Source organism: Telopea speciosissima, chromosome 2, assembly GCF_018873765.1.
Source record: "Telopea speciosissima isolate NSW1024214 ecotype Mountain lineage chromosome 2, Tspe_v1, whole genome shotgun sequence".
Lineage (NCBI taxonomy): Eukaryota > Viridiplantae > Streptophyta > Magnoliopsida > Proteales > Proteaceae > Telopea > Telopea speciosissima.
The window spans coordinates 79,845,374-79,868,671 of record NC_057917.1 but is presented as its reverse complement, the minus strand read 5'-3'; the positions used below and the strand labels follow the sequence as shown (position 1 = coordinate 79,868,671).

General features: G+C 37.5%; 1 protein-coding gene across 1 annotated transcript; it reads left to right on the top strand.

Moving 5' to 3' along the window:
* Nucleotides 1-7,992: 7,992 nt before the first annotated feature.
* Nucleotides 7,993-15,796, top strand: LOC122652331 (dihydroceramide fatty acyl 2-hydroxylase FAH1-like). The gene is made up of 7 exons (XM_043846042.1): nucleotides 7,993-8,015; nucleotides 11,929-11,997; nucleotides 12,865-12,957; nucleotides 13,296-13,492; nucleotides 13,604-13,709; nucleotides 14,744-14,890; nucleotides 15,677-15,796. The coding sequence occupies exons 2-7, from the start codon at nucleotides 11,947-11,949 to the stop codon at nucleotides 15,794-15,796; spliced, it is 714 nt and encodes a 237-aa protein (XP_043701977.1). The 5' UTR covers nucleotides 7,993-8,015; nucleotides 11,929-11,946.
* The last annotated feature ends 7,502 nt before the right edge of the window (nucleotides 15,797-23,298 follow it).

The following is a 23,298-nucleotide window of genomic DNA, read 5'->3' as shown; positions in this document are numbered from 1 at the left end:
CATAAAAAATGACTATAGCACAACATTAATGACCTTAGATCGACTAGTACACGACTATAGCTCGACTAGCGAAGCGTAGCAGAGGTCGACTAGTTCCTTGATCAACTATCCCTTTGTTGACTAGAGTATTAAAACATCTCAAGAAGGGAGGCATAAAAATTTTCATAGTTCGGCACAGTGGCCTATGTCCATGGGACAATCACATGGAGCTCACTTCAATATTCCAAAGAAAATTAAAATCCCTTCCCAACACTTTACATGAGGTATACTCAAAAAAAAAAATTAAAAAAAAAAATTCTCACTCACAGTACAACTTTCACAAGTATTCCAAAAGGGAACTGATATAGAGGAGATATCAAACAAACGAGTATTTGAGCCAGTTGAACCAGCAGAAGTCCACCCGGAGTGGTCGGAGGTATTAGGATAAAATGGGGTGAATCATATATCAAATCAAAGATCTCGAAGAGAAAAAGCCCGCCCAAGTTTTGAAATTTGAATTTTAGCGCACTTTTTGAATTTCAAATTGTGTTTGGCCTATTATATAAAGTCTCTTTAGGGTTTGTAATCTTCAGTTGGAAATCTATTGAAAATTGAGATTTTTGTCCTTATCTTCTACCATGTGGATTCGAGGGTCGTCTGTAATAGAATGATATTTAGCCCACCTATCTTCTATTCCATCAAGATACACCCAGAGATAAAATTAATATACACCCAAGCTTTCTTACAAGTAATCACTAATCCAAACACGAGAACACACCTCTCAAAAGGAAAACTTTCTTCTTAAACCGAAGGGGATAAAAATCCGTAGAAAGTAATAAAGAAGATGATTTGATTGTGGTTATTTGCATTATTATTTTTTGGTCAAGAGAACGCTAACCCGTATGCTAGTCCCTGCACTAGTGCGTTAGCCAATGAAAATGCACACAAAGGAATTGGTTTGGATGCGATTTTTTATTTCACTAGAGGCTGAACAGTCTTTTCGAGCAGAAAAGCATTGGTTTGTGTCTAGGCACAAGAACCATGCTAACTATGTGACCAGTAGCGTTCTTTTTCCCTTATTTTTAGAAGAGAATAATTATATACAAAGATCCAATAAAATCAACAGTACAATACTGATCAGAAGAATTACAAAGAAAGTTCGAAAAATTAATTGCTGTATTTACATAGCACAAGAGTTATAAACAAAGATCCAACAAAATCAGAAGTACAGTAATGAACAGAAGACGATCTGTCATTAATTTTAACCAAAAGAGTAATCACGAAATGAATTTCACTTCATAAATTTTAAGCTATTAATCCTCTGTAGGCATTGTGAATCGGCACAACGGGCACGAATTCTTCTGTTCTAACCACTTGACAATGCATTCATTGTGGAAGAAATGTGAGCAAGGCAGTGGTGAAATGTCGACTCCTCTCACATACTCATCCAAGCAAATCATACAAGTCCTTTTAGAAGAAGAAGAAGAAGAAGGAGAGAAGGGCCTCCTTCTTCTTCTTCTTCTGTACCATCAAATTTCTTAATCTCCAATGCCTGAATTGAAGATGGTGAAGCTGGAACCCAGCTAAAACCTGTTCTAGCTCTAGCGATATCCATGAGAATGGCCTGAATCTCTTCAACACTTCTGCGATATTCTATAAACCGAACAGTAAGATCAACGACTATTTCCAAGGATCGAAACATCCTTGTCTCTAGGCCGAACAAGGCCACCTCATGAACATAGGTGGATATCTGTCGTTTTAGTTCATCAATGGTGTAGGGAGGCATTCCTAGCTGTGTGAGCATATGATGGAAGAAGAACTCACTAACTCTAGGGTTAAGGAGGAAAGGGAAATCGATGTAGATTATTTGCTCTGGCAACTGAAAAGATATCTGCCCAAGTATGGTTTGATCAGATCCTCCATTCCTGGTTGTTACTCGATCATGCTCACGTCTAACTTTGATACGGATCGGTACTTTGGGTTCCGAGTTATTAGCGGAGGAGGGTATGGGGTTTTCAGCCCTATGGTATGTATACATGAATGAAAATACAGAGAGATGCATAGTTGTTTGAACTTAATTTCTTAATGAAGTTGAAAAATGGATCAACACACACATACAGAGAGAGAGAGATCAGAGAAAGAGAACAAAAGAAATGTTGAACTGGAGGAAAAACACTAGAAACCCTAGATCAAGTAGAAAACTCTTACCTAGAGTTTGGGCACAACTGCTCAATCGATCGCTGATGAGCTGAAGCTTGAAGCTGAAGGTGAAGGCGAAAGCTGTCACAGAAAATTCTGAAATGTAAAACTCTGATCAATTTCTTTCGATAGCGAGCTCTTATAAACTGGAGGAAAAACCTTAGAAACCTAATTTGGAATTTGTAAACCTAGGAACCCTACCTTATATATATATTTTTTTTTTTGTAAAGAACGGGAATTCTGCTTAGCTGAAGCACAAGTTGAACCCACTGAACCCCAAGTGGCAAATATAGGCTCGGAGGTTAGGAGATAGGAAACGTTGGAAACGTTAACCCCTATAAAATATTATTAGGAAAATGAAACCAATATGATTTCGTCATTTTCTGACACTAAATTATCTTGTCTAAGTTTTAACCTAAAAAAATCAAAACTTGTTTTTTTGGGGGTAGTAAAACAAAATTATTTGAATCATTCTTACTCGATTCGTACAAGGATTTCCCCCCCCCCCCTATATGGTTCTAGGCGCATTATTCATCTATATAAATCTATACCAATATGCCATCTATTGAATCCGATATTTGATCGTGATGTGAAGGAAGAGATTTTCGGAAAGTAGGTTTTTTACGACCTGATAAAGAATCAAATTTATTTAAATGTTTTCTTTATTCTCTATTTACTCGAACAAGGTGTACGTTCAATCTTCAAGGAACTATACATGATATTTCAAAGAATGTGGACGTAAAGAACTTCGGATTAATCAAACGAAATGAAATTAATGAAACATGAAATAAATAAATAAATAAGAGAGGGTCACCCTTAATGAAATCTAGTTTTGTATAACTTTGTCTCCACCATTTCTTTTTTTCTTCATTTCGACAACTTTAATGAGGAGATATGGATAGTGTACAGAGCGTATGAAGCTCAAAATTCATTTATGAGAGGTGCATTGTCGTGTTTGAATCAAGTGTCATCTGTAAGAAGTCTGGAGTGTATATTAATACTTAACACAGTTTTATTGTGAGTAGATTTATTTTTAAGTAACCCTTACGTAAAGTGCGCCAAGAATGGTTTGTTCTTTTCTATCCTATTTTGGATCTATCCAGTGGAAGATTATTCATTGTTTCAGAGAAGCGAACCTGGTTGTCGACTTTCTTGCAAAGTCTGCGGCAAAATTGAGTGTCTCTTCGGTGATGATAGACTTCCCTTCTTCAATCAAAGATGAGTTGTTAGTTGATGCTCAATGTAGACCGATATATCGGTTTATTTAGCTTTATTTTTCTCCAGTGTTTGCGATCTTTCCTCTCCTGTTGATGCCTTTGCCGTGGGAGCAGGTTTGGTTGGCTATTCTTTGTTTGGGTATCTAGCTTACTCCAGTTTTTTCTATTTCTCTTTATATATCCTATTTTCTCTTTTAATACAAATGATTCTTTAGCAAACATAATATGGGCCTATCCGGGATTCGGGATAGATGTAGACCCGATACGGTACTATATTGGGCCGATCTACATGTCTTTATTTTTTGTTTATTTCTTTTTGGGGAGTTGAAAGTTAGACAAGATAATTTAGGTGTCTGAAAATGACAAAATCATATTCGTTTCATTATCCAGGTTAAGGTTTCTTATGTCCTAACCCTACCAGGTGACCCTACATTTGCCACATTGGGTTTAGTGGGCCCAAATTGTGCTAAGCAGAAATACAAAAGTAACTCACCCGTTGGGAAGCGATAGAAGCAGGCTCCCTCTCTTACATAAAATAAAGTAAGTTTTTAGGTTTACGAAAAAAAAGTAGGTTTCTAGGGTTTTTCCACCAGTTTATAAGAAATCGCTATCGAAAGAAATTGATCAGAGTTTTACATTTCAGAATTTTCTGTGAGAGCTCTCTTGCCTTCACCTTCAGCTTCGTCGATCGATTGAGCAATTCTGCCCAAAACTCTTGGTAAGAGCTTTTTACTTCAGAAATCTCAGTGAAACATTACTTTGTTTATTTTATCAACCCATTTGAAATGACCAAGAATAAGATGAGAAGAGACAAAAAGATATCTGCTTCTCTTGATCTTATAAATTTTGATGAGAATATCTTCTACAACATCTTCAAGAGACTTAAAGCTGATACTTTGTACATTTTAAGGGTGTTCTGAAACAATGGTATAACCTGATATTTGATCCTCATTTTGCCAATTTCAACCTCTCTTATGTGGAACCTGGAATCTTGATCCAAACCCAACACCACAAGGGTTATTCATTGTGTTTTATAAAGATGGAAGAAGGAAAGATCAAGGTACAGAAATTGAATATGTGTTGTCAGGAGCCAGTAAGTGCTTCATGCAATGGCCTTGTCTTGGTGAAAGACTTCCCCAAAACTGGAGATTTATCAGTAGGGAACCTTCACACTAGAAAAGGTATAAAATTGCCTCTCCATACTTGTAATTTACCTCTACTCAATGCTTTTGGGTTCACATTTATTCAACAAACAGGAGAATACAAGATTGTGTGCCAGATGATTGATGAAAATAATTGTTGTATTGTCTATAAGATATTCACTCTTGGTTCTAATGAATGGAGACAACCCAATGGGCCTCAGTCGGAATCGATGAAGGAAGAACCTCTATCCATTAACAATTTCGTGCATTCACTAATTACTGATGATGAGGTTGATGAAGACTTCTTCTTTTCCATAGACACTGCTGATGAAACTTGTCACAAGACAGCACTCCCAGATTTTGCACACCCGATTTTTAGGCCAAAAGTAGATTGTAACCTAATCAATCTTGGAGGGGTTTTATCGTTTGTTGCAGGGTTTGGTACTCAAGCTGATGTGTGGGTTATGGAAGACTTTTATGAGAAACAATGGATTAGAAGACACTGCATCATCCATCAAGTTGAAAGATTTGGGCGTAGAGATTTCCTAAATTCCGTTGTGCCAATTGGCCGGTAGCCTTGGAAATGGAAAAGTAATATTATTTGTTGATGCATATGCAGCAATTGGTTGCTGTTATGTAGCTGATATCGAAACGCAGGAGGTAAAGATGTTACCACATGTCAAGGTGAACAGATGTCATTGTATACCGTACTTAAACAGCCTCGTTTCATGCCAATCGTTGTAGAAGTCCATTTTCTCTATGATGAGACTTGCTAGGGTTGAATTACCTGGAAAATTACTCACTGTTTGTTTCAGGGAAGCTAACCTGATTACGGATTTTTAAGCGAAGGAAGTGGCAAAATCGGGTACCTCATCAGTGACGATCAACTTCCCAATGCACATCAATGAGGAGCTTGAGCTACCATCTAATTCTATGTCCATGCCTAGATTTCATTTCTTTTAGATAGCGTTTGTGGCCTTCTGCCGATGGCAATGTCGAAGGTGACGGTGCCATTCTCACTTTGTGGTTAATTTTCTTTTCATTGTTTAGTTTTTACTTTTACATTGATGGTTTTCACTTGAAAGTAGAGTCTTAAGGCTTGCTATATACTGTATACCTTCTTAGATTTATTTAAATGTGCTTGGATTTGTTATTTTGTCACCTTCAAAGCTTTACATACCATTGTTTTGAATATTGTGGGAGAAATATGATTTTGTCCTATTCTAATTGTGGGAACTTAAAATACAAAACATCATGCTGACGTAAATTCACGTACTCAGATACTTTGATTGCACATGAAAATGAGATTATTTCGTTCCTTTATATTGCATTTGAAAAAACTACTTTTGAAGGTCCTCATTCATGAAAAACTATACAGTTTATCATCTTGTTTCCATTGATGGTCATGCCGAAGGTGGTAAGAGGGTTTTTTTGTGCAGCTAACATTAAATTACAAAGAAAGAACCCTTAGAAGTTGGTCGGGAAATCTAGATCCTTTTCTCAGATTCTGGATTCCATCTCATTCGAGGTTAAGGACAAATTTGAACTCGGTCCGTAGAGATACTTTGATATATATAGGATTACAATGACTTGATACGCAAGAATAACTATTGCATGGATATGGATCAATACATTTGTGGTTGCTGATATCTGCTATATATGGTGGGGAGGAGGGTTGTGGGTCCGGTGCGATTCTTTTGTTGGAGTGTTTTTGTAATGGGGTAGGAGTGCAGTTGGGGAGTGTAGCATGGGGGAGTAGGGAGGGTACGTAGTTGGCTCCGTTGGGCCGTCTGTTGTCTCCAATTCAACTTGGTTAGGGTGGGAATATAGAGTGGAATGTTAGGTGGGGGGTTGGTGGTTGGATGGGGTGTGGCCGTGGGGGTGTGGCGTTATGAATGAGTACTGGGTTAGGGTATCTGGGTGCACTTTGTGTTGGGGATCCATGCGCGCGGAAGGGCGGCGGAAGTCGTTGAATGTGAATAGCCTAATGTGGATGACTTATACGTACTTGTCTGAGTGGAGGTAAGACGGTCATTGCATGTCTTATCATGTCTGGATAGCACAGTCTTGTCGGGTAGCTCGATAGTAAAGAATCTGAATCCGTAGAGAGCCCTCTCACATTAATTACATGCACTCTTCTACCCTGATAGGCTGATATGATGATACCTTTTTGCATTGCCAGTTCAACACACCAATGATGTAATCACTGCACTTTGATGAGAATTTATGTGCCGGTGAACATACATGTGAGAGGGAACCACTTGTTCTTTTTTGTTTCCATTAATACCCCTCCTCTGGTCCTCCTCTTGTAAATGGCAAAAATGAGACATGGTTACTTCTGATACGTACGTTCACATGCTAGAACGATAGTTAACCGCATTGAACTCCTCTCCATGGAACCCAACGCCTAGGGAGTGCCTAAGGAGGCATTTGATGATGTTGAGCCACTGGGTGCATGGGGATATGTGCCTGACGCACATGTCGATGCACCTAGCAACCAACATCGTTGGATGCCCCCTGGCACCCCCTAGGTGCTAGGCTCCTTGGAGAGTAGGGGGTGTCAAAGTTGGGACTGACCCGGGTAAATAACCCGAACCAAATTGAATTGAAACCAAAACCGACTCAATAATAAATCGATACAATAAACCGATGTAAACACAAAAACCGACCTTTTCTTATTGGTATGGTATCGGTTTCACCATTCCCACACCAAATCATGCCGAACCGACTGAGTGACACCCCTACTGGAGAGAAGTCAGATCCCAATTAACCTTGGACAATGATTCTGTTGACTATTTGCAAGCGAGAGCCAAAGAGAAAAAGAGACGGAGTTTAATCTTCTCCAATTCCTTAAACTATGCAATGCGGCAGTTCGGCCATCCAACGGTCCAAACTCATTGACTTCTAAAATTTTTTTTTCTTTTTTTTTTCTTGAGCTCGATACCATTGGATGTCTGAGCTGCCACGTATGTTGACATCTCCATCCCGAACTGTGGCACTATACAATTTTGGGGAATTAGTGAGGATTATTTTCCGAAAGGTAATGCTAGAGAATTCAAAAATAAACAAATATTTTGAAACCTCTCCCTTTCTCTCTCTAATAAAGTTTGTTTGTTGTTGTTGTAAAAAAAAAACCCACTACTTCATATACAGCTGGCAACCAGGCAACCGCTAAGACCCCACGTGAGTTCACCGGTGGTATTCCTAAGATGCTCGCTTTACGGTATAGATATGTCCTGTTCGTTTCCCCTTATTATAATGGATTTAAAACCCTTCTCAATATCTCTCTGGCGCTGAAAATCGTCGTCACTCGTTTCCTTATCTTTCTGCTCCCTCCACATTCAATTTTTTTATTTTTTATTTTTGGTAAAGACATTCAATTCAACCTTCAATCCGCAAGGGGGGGTGGGGGCGAGAAAGAGAGAGTGTCTTTCACAAATTCGAAGCAGAATCCTAGATCGGACCTGCATTCTCTCCGGTTAGTTTCTTTCATTCTCTCTGCATACCTTACATTTTTTATTGATATATAACATGGGTTCTTAGGTCTGAACTGGTGGGTAATGAAAATTTTTTTCTTTTTTTTTTTAATAGTTTTGGACATTCTTGGTGTTGATTTGTTGTTCTGATGGGGTTTTCTGGGCTGCATTTTGTGTTTTGTTTTGGATGGCTGTTTTAGGAAACTGGTACTATTTCCTTTTTTTTTTTTTTTTTTTGGGGTTGGGGCGGGGGGGGGGGGGATGGGGTGGGGGAGGGGTTGTTGTGTGTTTAGGTCTGGTTTCTTGCTATTATGAGTTGACAAGATTGTTAATGGTTCTTTGCCTGGAATGCAGATTTTGATGTTGTTCAGGAATGATTAGATTGATGACATGTGGTTTTAGTGGGTTGATCTGGTCGTTAAGTTGATATAGATGTACTGGGGTTAATGTCGTCCTAGCTAGATGTTAGATCTACTAGGAACCAGGTCAAACAAAATTCTGTTAAGCTACTGGATTAGGGGGGCAGATTTCGAGGAACTTGGTCAATGCAAGGGTTAGGATTGGGGAATTGGGGGTTGATTTTTATGTAGTAAAGCAGGGCAGGTGTACGGAGGCTAAGAAACCAGATTTGGATAAGAAATTAAAAATCAGAAAATTAGGGTTTCGGATTTTAGGTTTTGAGGAAGAACATGAAGATTTTAGGGCTTTTAATGGAGGGTTTGATGCAAGGTTTGGATCGAGTTTCCCAGAGGCTGAGAACAGCACTCGGCCAAGGTTGGGTGATGGTTGGATGGTTGGAAATGGCTGAGTAGAAATCTAGGGTTTTGGGGTTGGAGAAGGTGGTGATTTTGGGGAAGGAGATGGTGGTGAATTTTGGGGAAGGAAATGGGACAGAACTTAGGATCGAATGGAAGGGTTGATATGAAGGAACTGTGATTGAGAGATGAAAGGATTCTGATGGCTGGAAGTGATGGACAGAAGTTGAATCTTAAGAAAGAAATTGCAGAAAAACTGTAAACACTTACTGATTTGCAAAGAGTGCAAGACAGCAGCTTGAAGATGAGCTTGAACAAGACCTCCCGATCTGAACAGATGCAAAGAGTCAATTGGAGTCCACCAATTCCTTCACCTTGAGATCCACAAGGCCTTCTTGAAGTAACTCTCAAGGAGCACTCACAAAGGGAGCATGGCAGCAAAGCTGAAATAGATTTTAACAACAATCAAAAGTGGGCAGCCTCCCATGATTCTCTTAGCTATTAATAAGATGGCCAAAGGCCCAAACCCTAATACAAGCTAAGTAGATCCTCTAAGGACCAATAGCAATACAAGATCCTCTAAAGACCAATAAAAATGGAAAACACTTAAACTGAACCAAAGCTGAACCAAAGGTTGAACCAGTTTGGTTCAACTTAAAACATAAAAAAAATAACACTTAGCTAAAAAACTAAGTATGGAAAACAGAAAATAAACTAAGATTAAAAATATTGGTCAATTTTAAGATTTATCCATTTTTATGTTTTTGTAAAATTTGATTAGTTTTACTAATGTTCTATATTTGATAAAAATATTGCAAAACTGACTGGGTTTTTGACTTAAATGTTGGGGGAAGTGGTCATTGATGCAGTTAAGGATTTTAGTTGTTAATGTATGTTTATTTATTTTTCATGATTTTGGCTCTGAATAGAGTTGAATGGTAAAACAGGATCCATCCATGTAGCTGACTATATTTATATAGCTGGGAGCCTGGGATAAGGCTTACTTTGAGTTTGAGTTGAATCTCCTAATTATGGTTGTGATTTGTTTTTTATTCAATTCTCTGTCAAGTCTAGTTAGCTTCATTTGTAGTTTTCAATTTGGATTGGTTTGGTTAGTTAAGCAAATGCACTTTTCTCTGGTTTTTACTTTTTACTATGTTGTCAGAACATAGAAGTTTGATTTTTCCAACTTGAGTCTCATAGGATTACCGATAGAATTGTTTGGGATGTCCAAGCCTTATATGTAGACTTCTGAACTGCTTTATTAATATGCTTTTTTGGGGGAAAAGTTTGGCTTTCTGCTAGTAAATTAGTTTATGCGTAGAAGATGTTTTATCTGTTGGGCCTTGGTGTTATCAAATGTACTAGTATTTCTGATAAGTAGAATATTATTTCTACAGAAGGTTTTCATTCACTCTATTGTCTCGTTTTTAATTTTATGCACCTTCAACTAATTACAGTCCCCCCCCCCCTTCTTGAATTTAAGTTGTTATCTCCTATCAATCTCCATTATTTCCAATTTTTTATATTTCTGTTATTTTGCTTTTAGTTTTATCCCAACAAAAAATTAGCTGTTGTTTTTAATCAGAAAAGAGTACCTTAAGACTCTATCACCATATAGCCCCTTTCACTTACCAAATTTGGTCATATAGTCGCATGGCCCAAACTCATTATAGGCTTGGCTTAGCTTCAAGAGAATTCCATTCTCTCAGCAATGGCTATCCAATTTTTCTCATTCTTCTCTCCTGTTTATTCCTTTGATCCAGTTCCAACTGGCCTTTCTTGCTGGTTCTATGACCTTCGGACTTTTTTCAAACCCAAGCCTTTGTTTTCCATACCAAGACTCAAGCTTTTGCCTTTCATGTCTTATCTTGTTTTCTTCATTTGGTGGAATATTAGACCAACTAAAGAATACCTATCACTGATAATGGAAAGGATCCAGTAAGCTTCTATTTGTTTCACATGATAAATTTTCTGGTGCTTTATTTTTCTCGTCTTAATTAATATTTTCATGTTCCAATCCCCTCCCAACCTTCCAAGAGGGGGAAAAGAAAAGTGAGTGAGCAAATTTGATGATCATCCTATTATTTTATATGTTAAATGAAGAATTGTTCATGGATACTGACCAGTAAGCATGCTGCTACAATATTAGTATGTTTACCTAGAATAAGTTTGCAGGGGAATATAGAGTACCATGGCAAACTATTTGTCATTGTAGGTCCCTTGTGAAGCAAAATATTCCTTAAGTTCATGTTAGATTACATTTGCAGGAGGCATTTGAATTTAGAAACATATAAACCTGGGAACGTATATGCTTTTTATTCACTGGACTATTATTGATATGATCATTCACTATGGAGGTTGTCTCACGGTTATAAAAGAAAGTGAATCCAAGATACATTTCTGACTAGATCAAATGCGTTATCTATGTTTATGCGGATGTTGAAGTGATCTCTGGGAGTTATCCAAGTAGACTTGTATCTTTCAGTCCACCCATGGGATCAAATTTATTAGAAGTTTAGAACCGGTATCTGTTGAGGTAGAGTGACTTTGAAACTTTCTAGGTAGCCTAACTTTGTGGACTAGGCCACTTTTCCCATACCTTTTCATTGAAACTACTAGGCGACAATAGCTTAAGTGGAAAACTACATCGTAGACCACAAGATATCTTTCCCATTATCAAATTTACTACAGCTTAGTCTCTGGAAGGACGGGCTTTTACAGGTTTATTGTGTTTAGGCATTATCTGTTCACTCCTGGGTGATTGAAACCTTTTTATCCTGTTGAATATTTAATGTATTGCGTAAAAGGATAGTGCTGTTGATTTTGTACTTCTGCATGTATGCATATAGGACAGGATACCAATCAGACTTTTTTTGGCCAATAAATTAATTTTATTCTTGGCGAACCCCAGAGCACTACCAGCGTTTGGATGATTTATTTATGTTTCTTTGCTCTTGTAAATAACAAACCTTTCAACTCCACCCTTATTCCTCCACTCCTTCAAATAAAATGGAAGATGTCTAATCAAAAAAATCATCCCTAATAAACTCTTCTCCTTATAGTCTCCATGTACATTCCTCTGTCCTCTCCTCATTCCTTTTTGTTCTAATTTTTGTTTGATATATTTGATCTCTAATTTTTTTTAGTATACCTACAGTGACATAACGTGCAAAGCATGGTTGCACAGGGCTTTACCGTGGACTTGAGCAAACCTCTTGTCTTCCAGGTTGTTTTTCATTTCCTTTATTATTTCTTTTATTCTTGAATCTTGAAAAAATCCTGTTTGTTTTTTCCAATGGTTGTAGAATATTTTATCGGGTGCCATGGCTTTGCTTGTTCTATTAACATGTTGGCGGTTATCATGTCCAAGGATCAAAGAGTCAATCAGCTAATCAAATTCGACATTGGTGTGAACCACCCTGTCCATTGACTGTGTCAGATGAACTGATGTGAGGGTATCCAACAGAATGACCATTGTGAAGGCTCTAAAAGCAATAATTTTACATGATAGGATAAAATGGCATGTGCATTTTGACTTAGACCAGGTACATTCCAATTTGGGTCAGGTGATGTAGACCACAATCTCATCAAAACTTCAAAATGTTTGTTGGGTGCTCAAGTTTTACATCTCTCTAAGGATTGCTTTAGTGCCTCTCTCGCTTTATCCCCCTTTGGTGGGATGGTGTTGTTATGCCGTATCTCTCTACTTTGAGAGCATGATTGCTTCTTTGTATTCTGTTCGGTTCTGTTTAATCTCCTGCCTATACACCCCCCTCCCAACAAAAAAAATCCTGAGTTCATTGTCTGCATTTGAGTTTCTTCATTAATATCTCGTTTAAAGTCTAAACTAGGTGTACAAAATCCGACACAGAAAAAGGAAAAAAAGTTGTGCAAATCTGCCTGGCCCATGAGAAATTCAGACTCAGATTGAAACTACAATTAGTTGTTCCTCGAGGTCTGCTCTATTCACAATTACCAATTCCACAACCCAGCCCAACCAAGTTGCACCCTCATTTTCTTTTTTATTGCAATTGACTGTATTATGCCTCTATCTTTCATTCATTTGGTATTAACCTTGTAAAATCCTTCATAGGTTGGCCATCTTGGTGAATCCTACCAAGAATGGGTTCATCAGCCCATTGTTACGAAGGAAGGCCCACGTTTTTTTGCTAGTGACTTCTGGGAGGTACCCTCTCTCTTTCTCTCTCTCTAAAATAGGTAGGTAATAGGATATATGAAAAGAAGAAAAAAGTAGGTAATAATTGTTACAGAATCTCTTTCTAAACGAAAATTCCCCACTACCATATTCATGTGCTTACATAATTTTTCACATATTTATTTGCACAAGGAATTACGCAACTAGCTAGGAATGGTGTAAATAGGAGATGCTTCTTGGAACTCTCATTCCTTTTTTGTTTTGTCTGGTTTGAAGGTTAACTGAAACTCTCATCACTTGCTGTTTCCTCTATTTGCTTCTTTCTGCTTGTGAAATCGGCCTTTTGATTCTTTTGCCACTTGAAACAGTTCTTGACTCAGACGGTATGGTGGGTGATTCCCGTCATTTGGCTTCCAGTTGTGTTTTGGTGCATCTTTACATGTATCCTGATGGGCCATACACTTCCTCAAGTATCTCTATTGGTTGCTAGTGGGATATTTATATGGACTTTACTAGAATACACTTTGCACCGCTTCCTTTTCCACATTGAAACAAAAAGTTATTGGTACTCCCCCTTCTCTCCCCCCCCCCCCCCCTCACTTCCAATGTTCACTCAGCTATTTCTGTGATTGGGAGTAGCAAAGAACTACTAAAGATTATTGAGCTCTTTCTGCAGGGGCAATACTATGCATTATCTTCTTCATGGTTGCCATCATAAGCACCCCATGGATGCATTACGTCTTGTTTTTCCTCCTGCTGGAACAGCTGTTCTCTCTCTACTGGTATGTTGCATGCTCCCTTCCACACCTTTCCACTTTCCATGGGCTTGTTTTGGAGAGTGAAGTTGTTTTTTGCAAGCTAGAAAAATTAACAACACAAGTTTCCACATGAATATGCAGAGCATTGGATAGATAGGATATCTGTGATAATTCTGGAACAGTCAACTAATCATGTGTACCCTACTTCATGCATAGACATAAAACATATATTATCATGCTCATGGGCCTCCAAAAGAAGGCTATCGCCATGATAAATGACTATGAACTTTATCTTCACCTTTTTCCTCACCATGCTGCAAAGTTCCTATGTAAATATTAAGGTTCTACCAAACTTGTTTTTTCCTGTGTTGTTGAATCATTTATCTTCTCTCCCAAAATTGGAAAAAGAGGGTGGGAGCAAAGAGTAGTTAACTTTTTATACTTTGAAAAGGCAAAAGGTTCTCAAGAAAAACATGTCTAGAGAGTCATCTCTTGCTGAGTGGTTTATTTCTGCCGTGTGAGGTCTGATGTGACTATTCCAACACTTCAGTAGATATAACAACTGTTGGATTGTTTAAAATTCAAATTTGAAGGCTCATCTCTACTGGATGACTCACCATCTAGTGGATATTCTTCCTTTCTGAGAACCTTAGCCAAACCTTTTACCATGGATCCTTTACAGTTGGGATTAAGGCTTTGTGAGTTAAGTTGGAATCAGTGAAGGGGTGATGTGAAAATTTAACTGTTGGATAGATGAGAGACTGTGGATTGCTGATCTTCAAATTTTGAAGCCAAACTAAATTGTTTGGCCCACCATACATTGAATCTTTTTTTAAATCATCAATCATCCAAATCTTGATTAAAGTTGACCTTTTGATTGTGCCACATGGTGTGGTGCTTTTGGGCTGGAACAACTACTAAACTGAGAAGTGGCAGTTCAAAGCACCTAAGGGCATTCATCAAGAGATACCTCTCTTGGCATGCCCGCATAGGGAAACCTTGCCTGTTTGGGTATTGCTTTTATTATTCTCTGATTCATTGCTGTTTATTACTACCAGTTCTGGAACCTGCTTAAACTTGTAGCCACTCCTTCTACTACTCCTGCTTTGTTTGGTGGCATCTTGTTGGGCTATGTAATGTATGACGTTACCCACTACTACCTCCACCATGGAAAGCCATCTACGGAAGTGCCTCGAAAACTGAAGGTGAGTAATAAAGTGAAATGAGTTTATTTTCTTTTGTGGAAATAATATTATTTAGGAGGAATATTGTGTCAGAATAAGACTAAAGGAGAAACCCTTCCTCCTGCTTGTATTGTAAATTTGGTGCATGTTAAGTGGTTAATCAGACTTGGGACCGACCATGCTTAATCTAGAAATGAGACTTTTAGGTTAAATAGACACAATCACATAAACGTCTTTACCAAAACACTGTTTGTAAGGATTGTTTTTCATGGATACATCCTACATTGCATGGAAGGTTTATTTCTGAGGATTTTCTCCTATTTGTTGAATGGAAAAACAATTTTGGATGGTGCTTCTTTCCCCCCCCCTCCCCTCATATGTCTGAAAGAGAACTGATTAAACTCCTACTTCTTCATAAGTGCGGTGAGGTACTTCTTTTGGTGGTTTTAATAGGGGGTTGCCCTTTTATGTTTAGAGGAGCCATGACTTTGGTTGTAGTCTATTCAAGCACGTAAACCCGCTGCATAGCCATGTTGTTCAAAATAACTAACTTTCATGCTTAGTTGTATGTATAAAATCAATTTAAAGGCCCTAACTGGTACTGTAAGTTGGCTCTAACCCCATCACCCATGGATGATTGGTCCTGACATTCTGTATCTTCACTATTTCTCTCAGAACAACTCTTTCCCTCGTTTGCCTGTAGAAAAATATCTTTCATTGATGACTAGATGATTTCTAGAATAGTAAACTAATGAGAATTTCATATAATTACACTGATGGTTGTGGTTTCCTTGCTTGTTTATACAGAAGTATCACTTGAACCATCACTTCAGGATTCAAAATAAGGGCTTTGGGATAACATCTTCACTATGGGACAAGGTTTTCGGAACACTTCTACCTTCCATCACTGCTCAGAAGAAAACATAATTTACTAGAAACCAGGAAATCTGCAATTAGGTTCTTTAAGGTATTAGCATCACTTCTGCCGATCAAGGGGCCTGTTGTAATTGATTATCATTATGATTAATTTATCTTCCGGTTTATTTACGCACAAAGCTAGGCCTGTTTCAACAGAGGTTTCATCTTTGTTTTTATTTTTTCTTGTGTCTCTCTTCCTATTTGTCTGCCTTATCATAGCAGCCTCCTCAGATTCAGCAGGTTATTCGTGGTGCTAGATTTTGTGGTCTCCGTGTCTCCTGTTGGTTGTGATTGTCCTGCATTCTTTCTTGGAGGTACTATGAAACCTTCATCTCCAACTCCTGGAGCAAAACAATTAAGAAATCTTTTGCTTGTACAGGATTTTAGACTTGTGGAATGACGTTGGTAATAGCAGATGTTTCTTGGAGGTTTTTCAATCAACATGTATTGATATCCTTACCAGTAATCTGATTAATTCAGTGAGTCAAGCGCTACTCTGGTGTTTAACACACTAGTCTCTTACATGTGAGGACCATGGCGGCTGGGTGCAGAGTTTAAACAATATTCAAGGCCTCTTTGTTCACAGATGTCAGTTAGTCACACTTCAAGGGTGCAATTGATGATCCCAACTGCCATCCAGCCTCAAACTTACCTAGTCTGAATCTGGGTTGTGTTAGGATTAGCATTTTTGCGACCATTTCATCCCAGCTTTGCTGCAATGCTACAAGCCCAATTTACTGGACATTAGTCACTGGCGAATCCTTAGCAGGCAAGCCTATGGAGTTTCAGGCTGATTTTTATATTGAAGTAACCTTTGCAGTGCATTTAGCTGCTTTCCAAAAGAATTCCATCTCCAAGGCAATATGGGAAGGTGTTTCCCACAGTTTGTCCAACAAAAAATTTGTGAAAGCATTGTAAAGAAAACCTCTTTGCTCACTTTTCCCATCCTCCTCCCAAGTTTGAATAAACAATATTACAAGGGAAACCACTTCCCTCATTTTACCTATACCTTTCTTTTCCCACATTGACCCAGGAATGCAACCAAACACAGCCTTAGTTACTAGAAAGTACATTGACCAGGCATGATTTAGGGTAGAGATGGTGATGTACTCATATACTCAGGAACAACAGTAGAAGTCCAGCACTGGGCCGTTGGGCTGGCTCAGTAAACCGGGGTTGGGCTCTGAACTACGTTTTAATTGACTTACCTAATTAAATTAGTAATCGCAGTAATTATTAAAGGGTTTATCAAACATTCTGGTTTTGTATGGACAATATCTTAACTAAAAAGTGGTGTGTTAGATAGAATAAGGGTTACAACCTATTAGTGATGTAACTTAACTTTTTTACCCCCTTTACAATGACATGGAAATATAATGGGAGGGTTAATGATGTGATTTTGCAACATGGACTAAGGAAAGTACCAAAATGACCTCATTTATGGAAGAGTGTAAATGATGGGCCCGAGGGTATAAAAAAGAGGTTACAAAAAATCTATTGTAATCGGCTTGATTACAAACAAGCTAACCCTTTATTATAACTCATATTGAACAAATTATACATTGGACCGAGTTTTCCTTCACCTAGGGGGGTATCAAATTGACGTCGTGGATACAGACGATCAAGGCCATTATAAAGTCTGAACTTCAGTAAATAAGATTAGTCCATTACCCCATTATACATAACGGTCAAGGACATTATAAAGTTGTTTTTTTTTTTTTTTTTTTTTTTTGGGGTAAAAGGAAATCATTTATTGAAGAAACATGACAGCTCATGGCAGCGAATTACATAACTCCTAGTCATGGATCGAAATTAGGCCATACTATCGTATATGTTACTGACAGGGCCTTCCTTGTCAGGGAGTCAGCTATACTGATGTACTCCCTTGGAATTAAAGTGAAATTACAAGCTTCAAAATAAGAAGTAAGATAAACAACATCCTCCAGGATAGATCTCAAATAAAGAGGGGATGTCGTGATTATTTTAACCATTATGAAGTCTTGTAGGGGAAAACCAGGTTTATTGACTCAACTTGTCTTTTAGAAAAACCTGGTGACTCGGTCTTGCCCTAAGGTGAATCACGTTTTTTCTTATTTCTTACCTCAATAAATATGTATAAATTATTTTTTAAAAATCAGAAAAAATATGGAAATATTAGAGAATATATATATAAAGGAATCACATTTCAGTGCATTTTGAGTTTATATCATTGAATAAGAAAAGGGAGCCGAGGAGTTTAGGGTTTCTTACTATTTTAGAATAAAGATTTACTATTTTACTTAACTCGGTTTCTAAGTCAATCGGCTTTATGATTTTTTGAAAAACAACTAAACTTGTTGTGTTTGTCTAGGTTTAGATAAAAATACCAATAGTTTGGTCATTTCTTTATCATAGCCTAGTCTACACGACTTTTGGCCTGATTTTCCAAAATTTTGACTCGACTTGGACGACTTGCCACATACTAGAAACTGGAATAGTATTTCCAAGTTTATGAGGGAATATATTGTAGTGGTATCAAGTTTTAATCACTTGTGTCTTCTAGAATAGTGGTTCCATGTTTATGGTTTAGCAAAATAAAATAAAAAACTCAATGTTTATGAGAAATTCAATCCTATAATAGAGAAAAAGAACTCTAATGTGTGAATTTACCATTTAGCCCCAAATGAAATTAAAAATCCTATTCCAACAAATCCCCTTGTGCGCACTCTTATTGGTCCATGTGTTGGTGCAAGCCGATCTCTTGCCTAATAATTTAAATTGAAGTTGATTAGGGTTTTTGTTGTTTAATTGGAGTAAATTTTTTCCTGCCCCCCGCCCCCAAAAAAAAAAAAGAAGTTTTCCATTATTGTGGGGTTTAGTGGAACCTAAGGGTGTCAATTAGTTTGTTTTGTGCTATCGGTCCGGTTCTTTAACGATTATGGTCCTAAGGGGTCAGGACCAGAACTGGATCAATATATTAATCGGTTCCAAACGTGACTTCCAGGACCATTAACTAATGGGTTGGCTAGTTCCGATTCCTAAATGGTTCCAAACAAATCAAAATAAAAAATTTTAAAAAAAAATCTCTATCTCATGCAACATATATTCAATAATATTACAATAAGATATTAATTTCATTCACATGAGATATGCAACTCACTATCATTTTTTCCCCTCAAATCACCAAACTAGCTCATAGTACCTCTTGTTTTGTGTTCAATTAATAAGTAGGAACACCACCACCCTCGTAAGTTAAGATTATTTTAAGGTGTCTCCTTAAATTGGCAATCCAAAATGGACCTTTGAATTAACAGCCAAATCTTTGGTAAAATAGCAAATGAGACAAGTAGTAATAATCAAAAGGGCAAGAGATCCCTACTTGGTCACATGGTCTCTACACAAGTGTATGGGCCAATGGGAAAACACGCCTAGGTATCAACCCATGGGACAAAGACGTCATTTCATGGTGCCCTGTGAATGGACGTAGGAAACACCACCAGGTAGAGATATTTTCCCCTAATCAAAATGAAATACTTAAAAAATAAAAGGTTTGACCTTATACTTAAGAATTATATAATATATATATAGATAAAATGTGAATTGGTTTATCGGTTCTGAACTGTTGAAGTACCATTCGGACCAATAACTTAATTGGTATAGTTGGAATCGGAGGATCGATTTTTATTCTTAATGGGACGGTCCTGGTCTGGTTCCCGGTTCGACCCAAAATTGTCACCGTTTGGGACCCACGGGAGATTTGGCCACGTAGTATTATATGAGCCGGTTAGAAGTCAAGCGTTAGATTATGAGCAAACCGCCTCACATACGACGATGTGCAACAAAAACCCTAATCTGACATCAGTTTATGTTATATATATATATAGACATTGCAAAACCCTAATCATCGTTAACATCTTCTCCCAATTTGTCGTCCCAGACGTTGTCTTTAGAATCTGTAAACTGCTGCCAGTCTTGCCTTCCATCACTGTAGAGTCATGATCGATGATGATCTTTCGTATACTTCTCTGATGATATTTTCTTTTCGTATACTTTTCTGATATTTTCTTTTTGGTTTGATCTGAATAATGTTATGGTTTGCGTTTGGGCTTCATTCGTTTCTTTTTTCTTTTCTTTTTTTTTATTGTAAAAAAACTGTAGAGTCATGATCGATGATGATCTTTCGTATACTTCTCTGATATTCTTTTTGGTTTGATCCGAATAATGTTATGGTTTGCGTTTGGGATTCATTCGTTTCTTTTTTGGTTTTTTTTTGTTTTTGTTTTTCTTCTTCTTTTTTTTTTTATTTTTTATTTTATTTTAAGTGGGGGTGGGGTGGGGTTTGATCTTTTATTGTAAAAGCATCAGATATTTCTCTTAGATATTGTATTGGCCGGTCTGTTGATTGTTCAGGAGATTTCCCAAAAAACTAATAAAGATTATCAAGATTAATTGTACATAGCAGAAGCCTCAACCCTAAAGTTGGATTTTATAGATCCATCCCAATGACCTTTTCTCTCCTATATATCCATGGTGTGGCGGAATCATTCATATTGATATAGGAATCGAGAATCGGCCCATGAATCTGTCTGATTAAAGGTTAATTACAATAAAAATGATTAGGAATTGGTGTATTCGGATCCTTTTCTAATCTAAATCGGACGATTCATCGATCTAAGGATTCTCGATTCTTAAAACTCTACTCCCATGATCACTTTGTCGTTGTTTCTCTTTTTTTCTCTCTTTTTGGACAAATGGGCTCACCACTATGGTGGCCTGGACACTTACTCTCATTTCATTTCCTTCTTCCCTCCCTCCTAATTACTTATTTGCTCAATATCAATGTCAGCAGTGATGAGAAGCGTGAATACTACTAGTACAGTGTGAATCAGGAACTAGTTTTACCTCCTGGTTACATATTCTATCCCAACGACGGTGATCTTATTATTATAAACCACCTTAAGATGAAGAAAATCAATGAGCGAAGCTTCTGGTTATATATTCTATCGAACAACGGACTATTTGTAAACTATCTCAAACAGAAAATAAATGAAGAAATTCATTTTCATTTATTTTCCGTTTGAGATAGTTTGCAAAATGTTCGTTCCTGTGTGGCCATATCTAGAAGGTAGCATGACATCTTGTGTGTAAGCCCAATGATGAAGGTGGTCTTGGTCAACAGGTTGCCGTTCTTTTTAATGACGTCATATGTAGCAGGTATGTGCACTCTCGATATCTCAATAATGATTCAATTTGGGGGTCTCTTAATCCCCTGGCTTTGGCTCTGATAAAATATCATCCACTCCATGTATAGTGTATGGTATGGAGCACCCATGCAATTAATGGGTCGCCAAAGAGATCAACGCATTGAAACTCTTCGGGAGAATGCATAGAGTTGTTTTCGGACTCTGATCGATCTATATTTTGTATTTCCTGCTACAATCAATGAATGTATGTTTGGATTTCAGATTCAGGTTCAGATTCATGGGCTGATTTCATTATGAGTACGTACATGTTTTTTGTTTTTGGGTTATGGTGGATAGGAATCCAAACTTCTGTTGATAAGATTGCTACCGATATGTGTAGGAGTTCGGACTCTCTACACGTACCAAAAGGTGATTATACATATGAAGGCAAACCACCTGTCTTATTTTTACCATTTACAAGGGGAGGAGGAGTTTTTATGGAAACAAAATTAAAGCGTGATTGGCTAGCTCAAACATGTACATACGTTCACCTGTTTATACGTGTTGATGATCCATTCTCTGTTGGAGGTGGTGTTTGAGGTGTGGAGGATCTGAGAAATTGGTGCATGTGTGAGATGAAAAAAGGAGTCTCATGGACTATCTAAAATTGTAAGTATAAAGATACTGAAAGCAAGAACAAAACTTCAGCCACTCATTCATTCTGTACGTTCTCTTACTTGGGTTCAGAGATGGGTTGAGTTAAATGCGTTATGCATGTATTTTCTAGGTCTCTTACAGCATTCTTCAATATCGATTGATGATTACATTAATTCATAGTTAGTTGAAGTGTTCAATCAGATTTGGCTCTCCACCAACCGTGGCTGCAGTTGGAGCCTCCAACATCCCCCTTTCTTCTTGAGCTCGGCATCGTTGGATGTCGCATCTTTCACTTATCGAGGAAATAGGTGGCCACATAATAACCTTGTGGGCTTTGAAAAATTGCAATGTTGTGAGGCTGTGTAATTTTTTAGCTGTGTAATGTTACTATTTATTAATTTCTTGTGAATAAGGATGTCATGGATATTCAAAAATTCGTATGTGATTCACGTTCGTATGAGTTTAGGAGGATTCGAATCTGTTCTAAAACTAATCGGATACAAATATGATAATCCCCTATTTGATCGATTATTATCTGATTCGTTTAGCAATCCGACGATAATAAAATGTTTGAAATATATCTCTGTGTCCGTCTATCCGATTAAGTTACCTTATTGGATTTTGTTTTCTTATTTTTATAATTTTATAAATTAAGATAACATGATTTTTTTTTTCTAGATTTTCTATTTGTTTATATATATTGCTTTATGCACGCTGATACATGGAGTCGCATATCTATTAAAATAAATACAAGATAAATATCAAAAGTAAAAAATATAAGAAAATCAAGGACTTAGAAGAAAAGAAGTTTTGTGGTCTTAAACTCACGAACTTACCAGTTCTTGGTTGCATTTTATAAACATTTTCATGAATGCATTAAAATTTGGGCATTAAACCTTCACAAGATAGCTTCTTCTTCTGGTACCAAGGTTTAAGGACTTGGTATCGGGCACATAGCTAGCTAGTTTGGATATATCCCACTAACATGGGTTGGGATGGGGAAGATGGGGGAGGGTAGAGAAGTAGGGTATGTACAGGGTTGCAGGGGGAGAGGAGACTGAGAACGGGAGAGGGAGTATATGAGACAGGGTGAATTATCTCATACTCTGGATGATCTAGTCAATGGCATGTGAGACCGGGTCAATTTTTACTCATTGGTTTTGGATACCGTATATCAACACCTTGTGTTTATCATGCTCTCTATCTGTCTTATGTATTTGATTTTCTTTTGTTTGGCGTTGAGCGTCCATGAATGAATAGCCAACCTTTGGGGATTAAGTAAATTTTTTCAAAATTGAAACTAATAGATTAAAATAAAATTTAAACCTACTTATCTTGTAATTGAATTTCTTATCTAGTGGATTTGAGAAATTTGCCCTTTATCTCTTGTGGTCAAAAAAAATTCTTGATCATTTAAGTGGACACTGTAATGAACACGTGCTCAAAAGTCTCAAAATTGATGGGTAAAAACGTTATTTTCTTTTAAGGGTTATTTCCAAATGCCTCCCTGAAAATGGCCAAACTTACAGTTGCCCCCTTGAACTTTTACTAATTTCACGTGCATTCTTGCTTTCTAAACTAAGTACCACTATAGTCCCTGCCGTTAGACAGAGACGTTATAAAATAACAGATCCCAATTTTTGAACTTTGATGGACCATTCTGCCCCTGGATAGGGTAAAATGACCAAAATC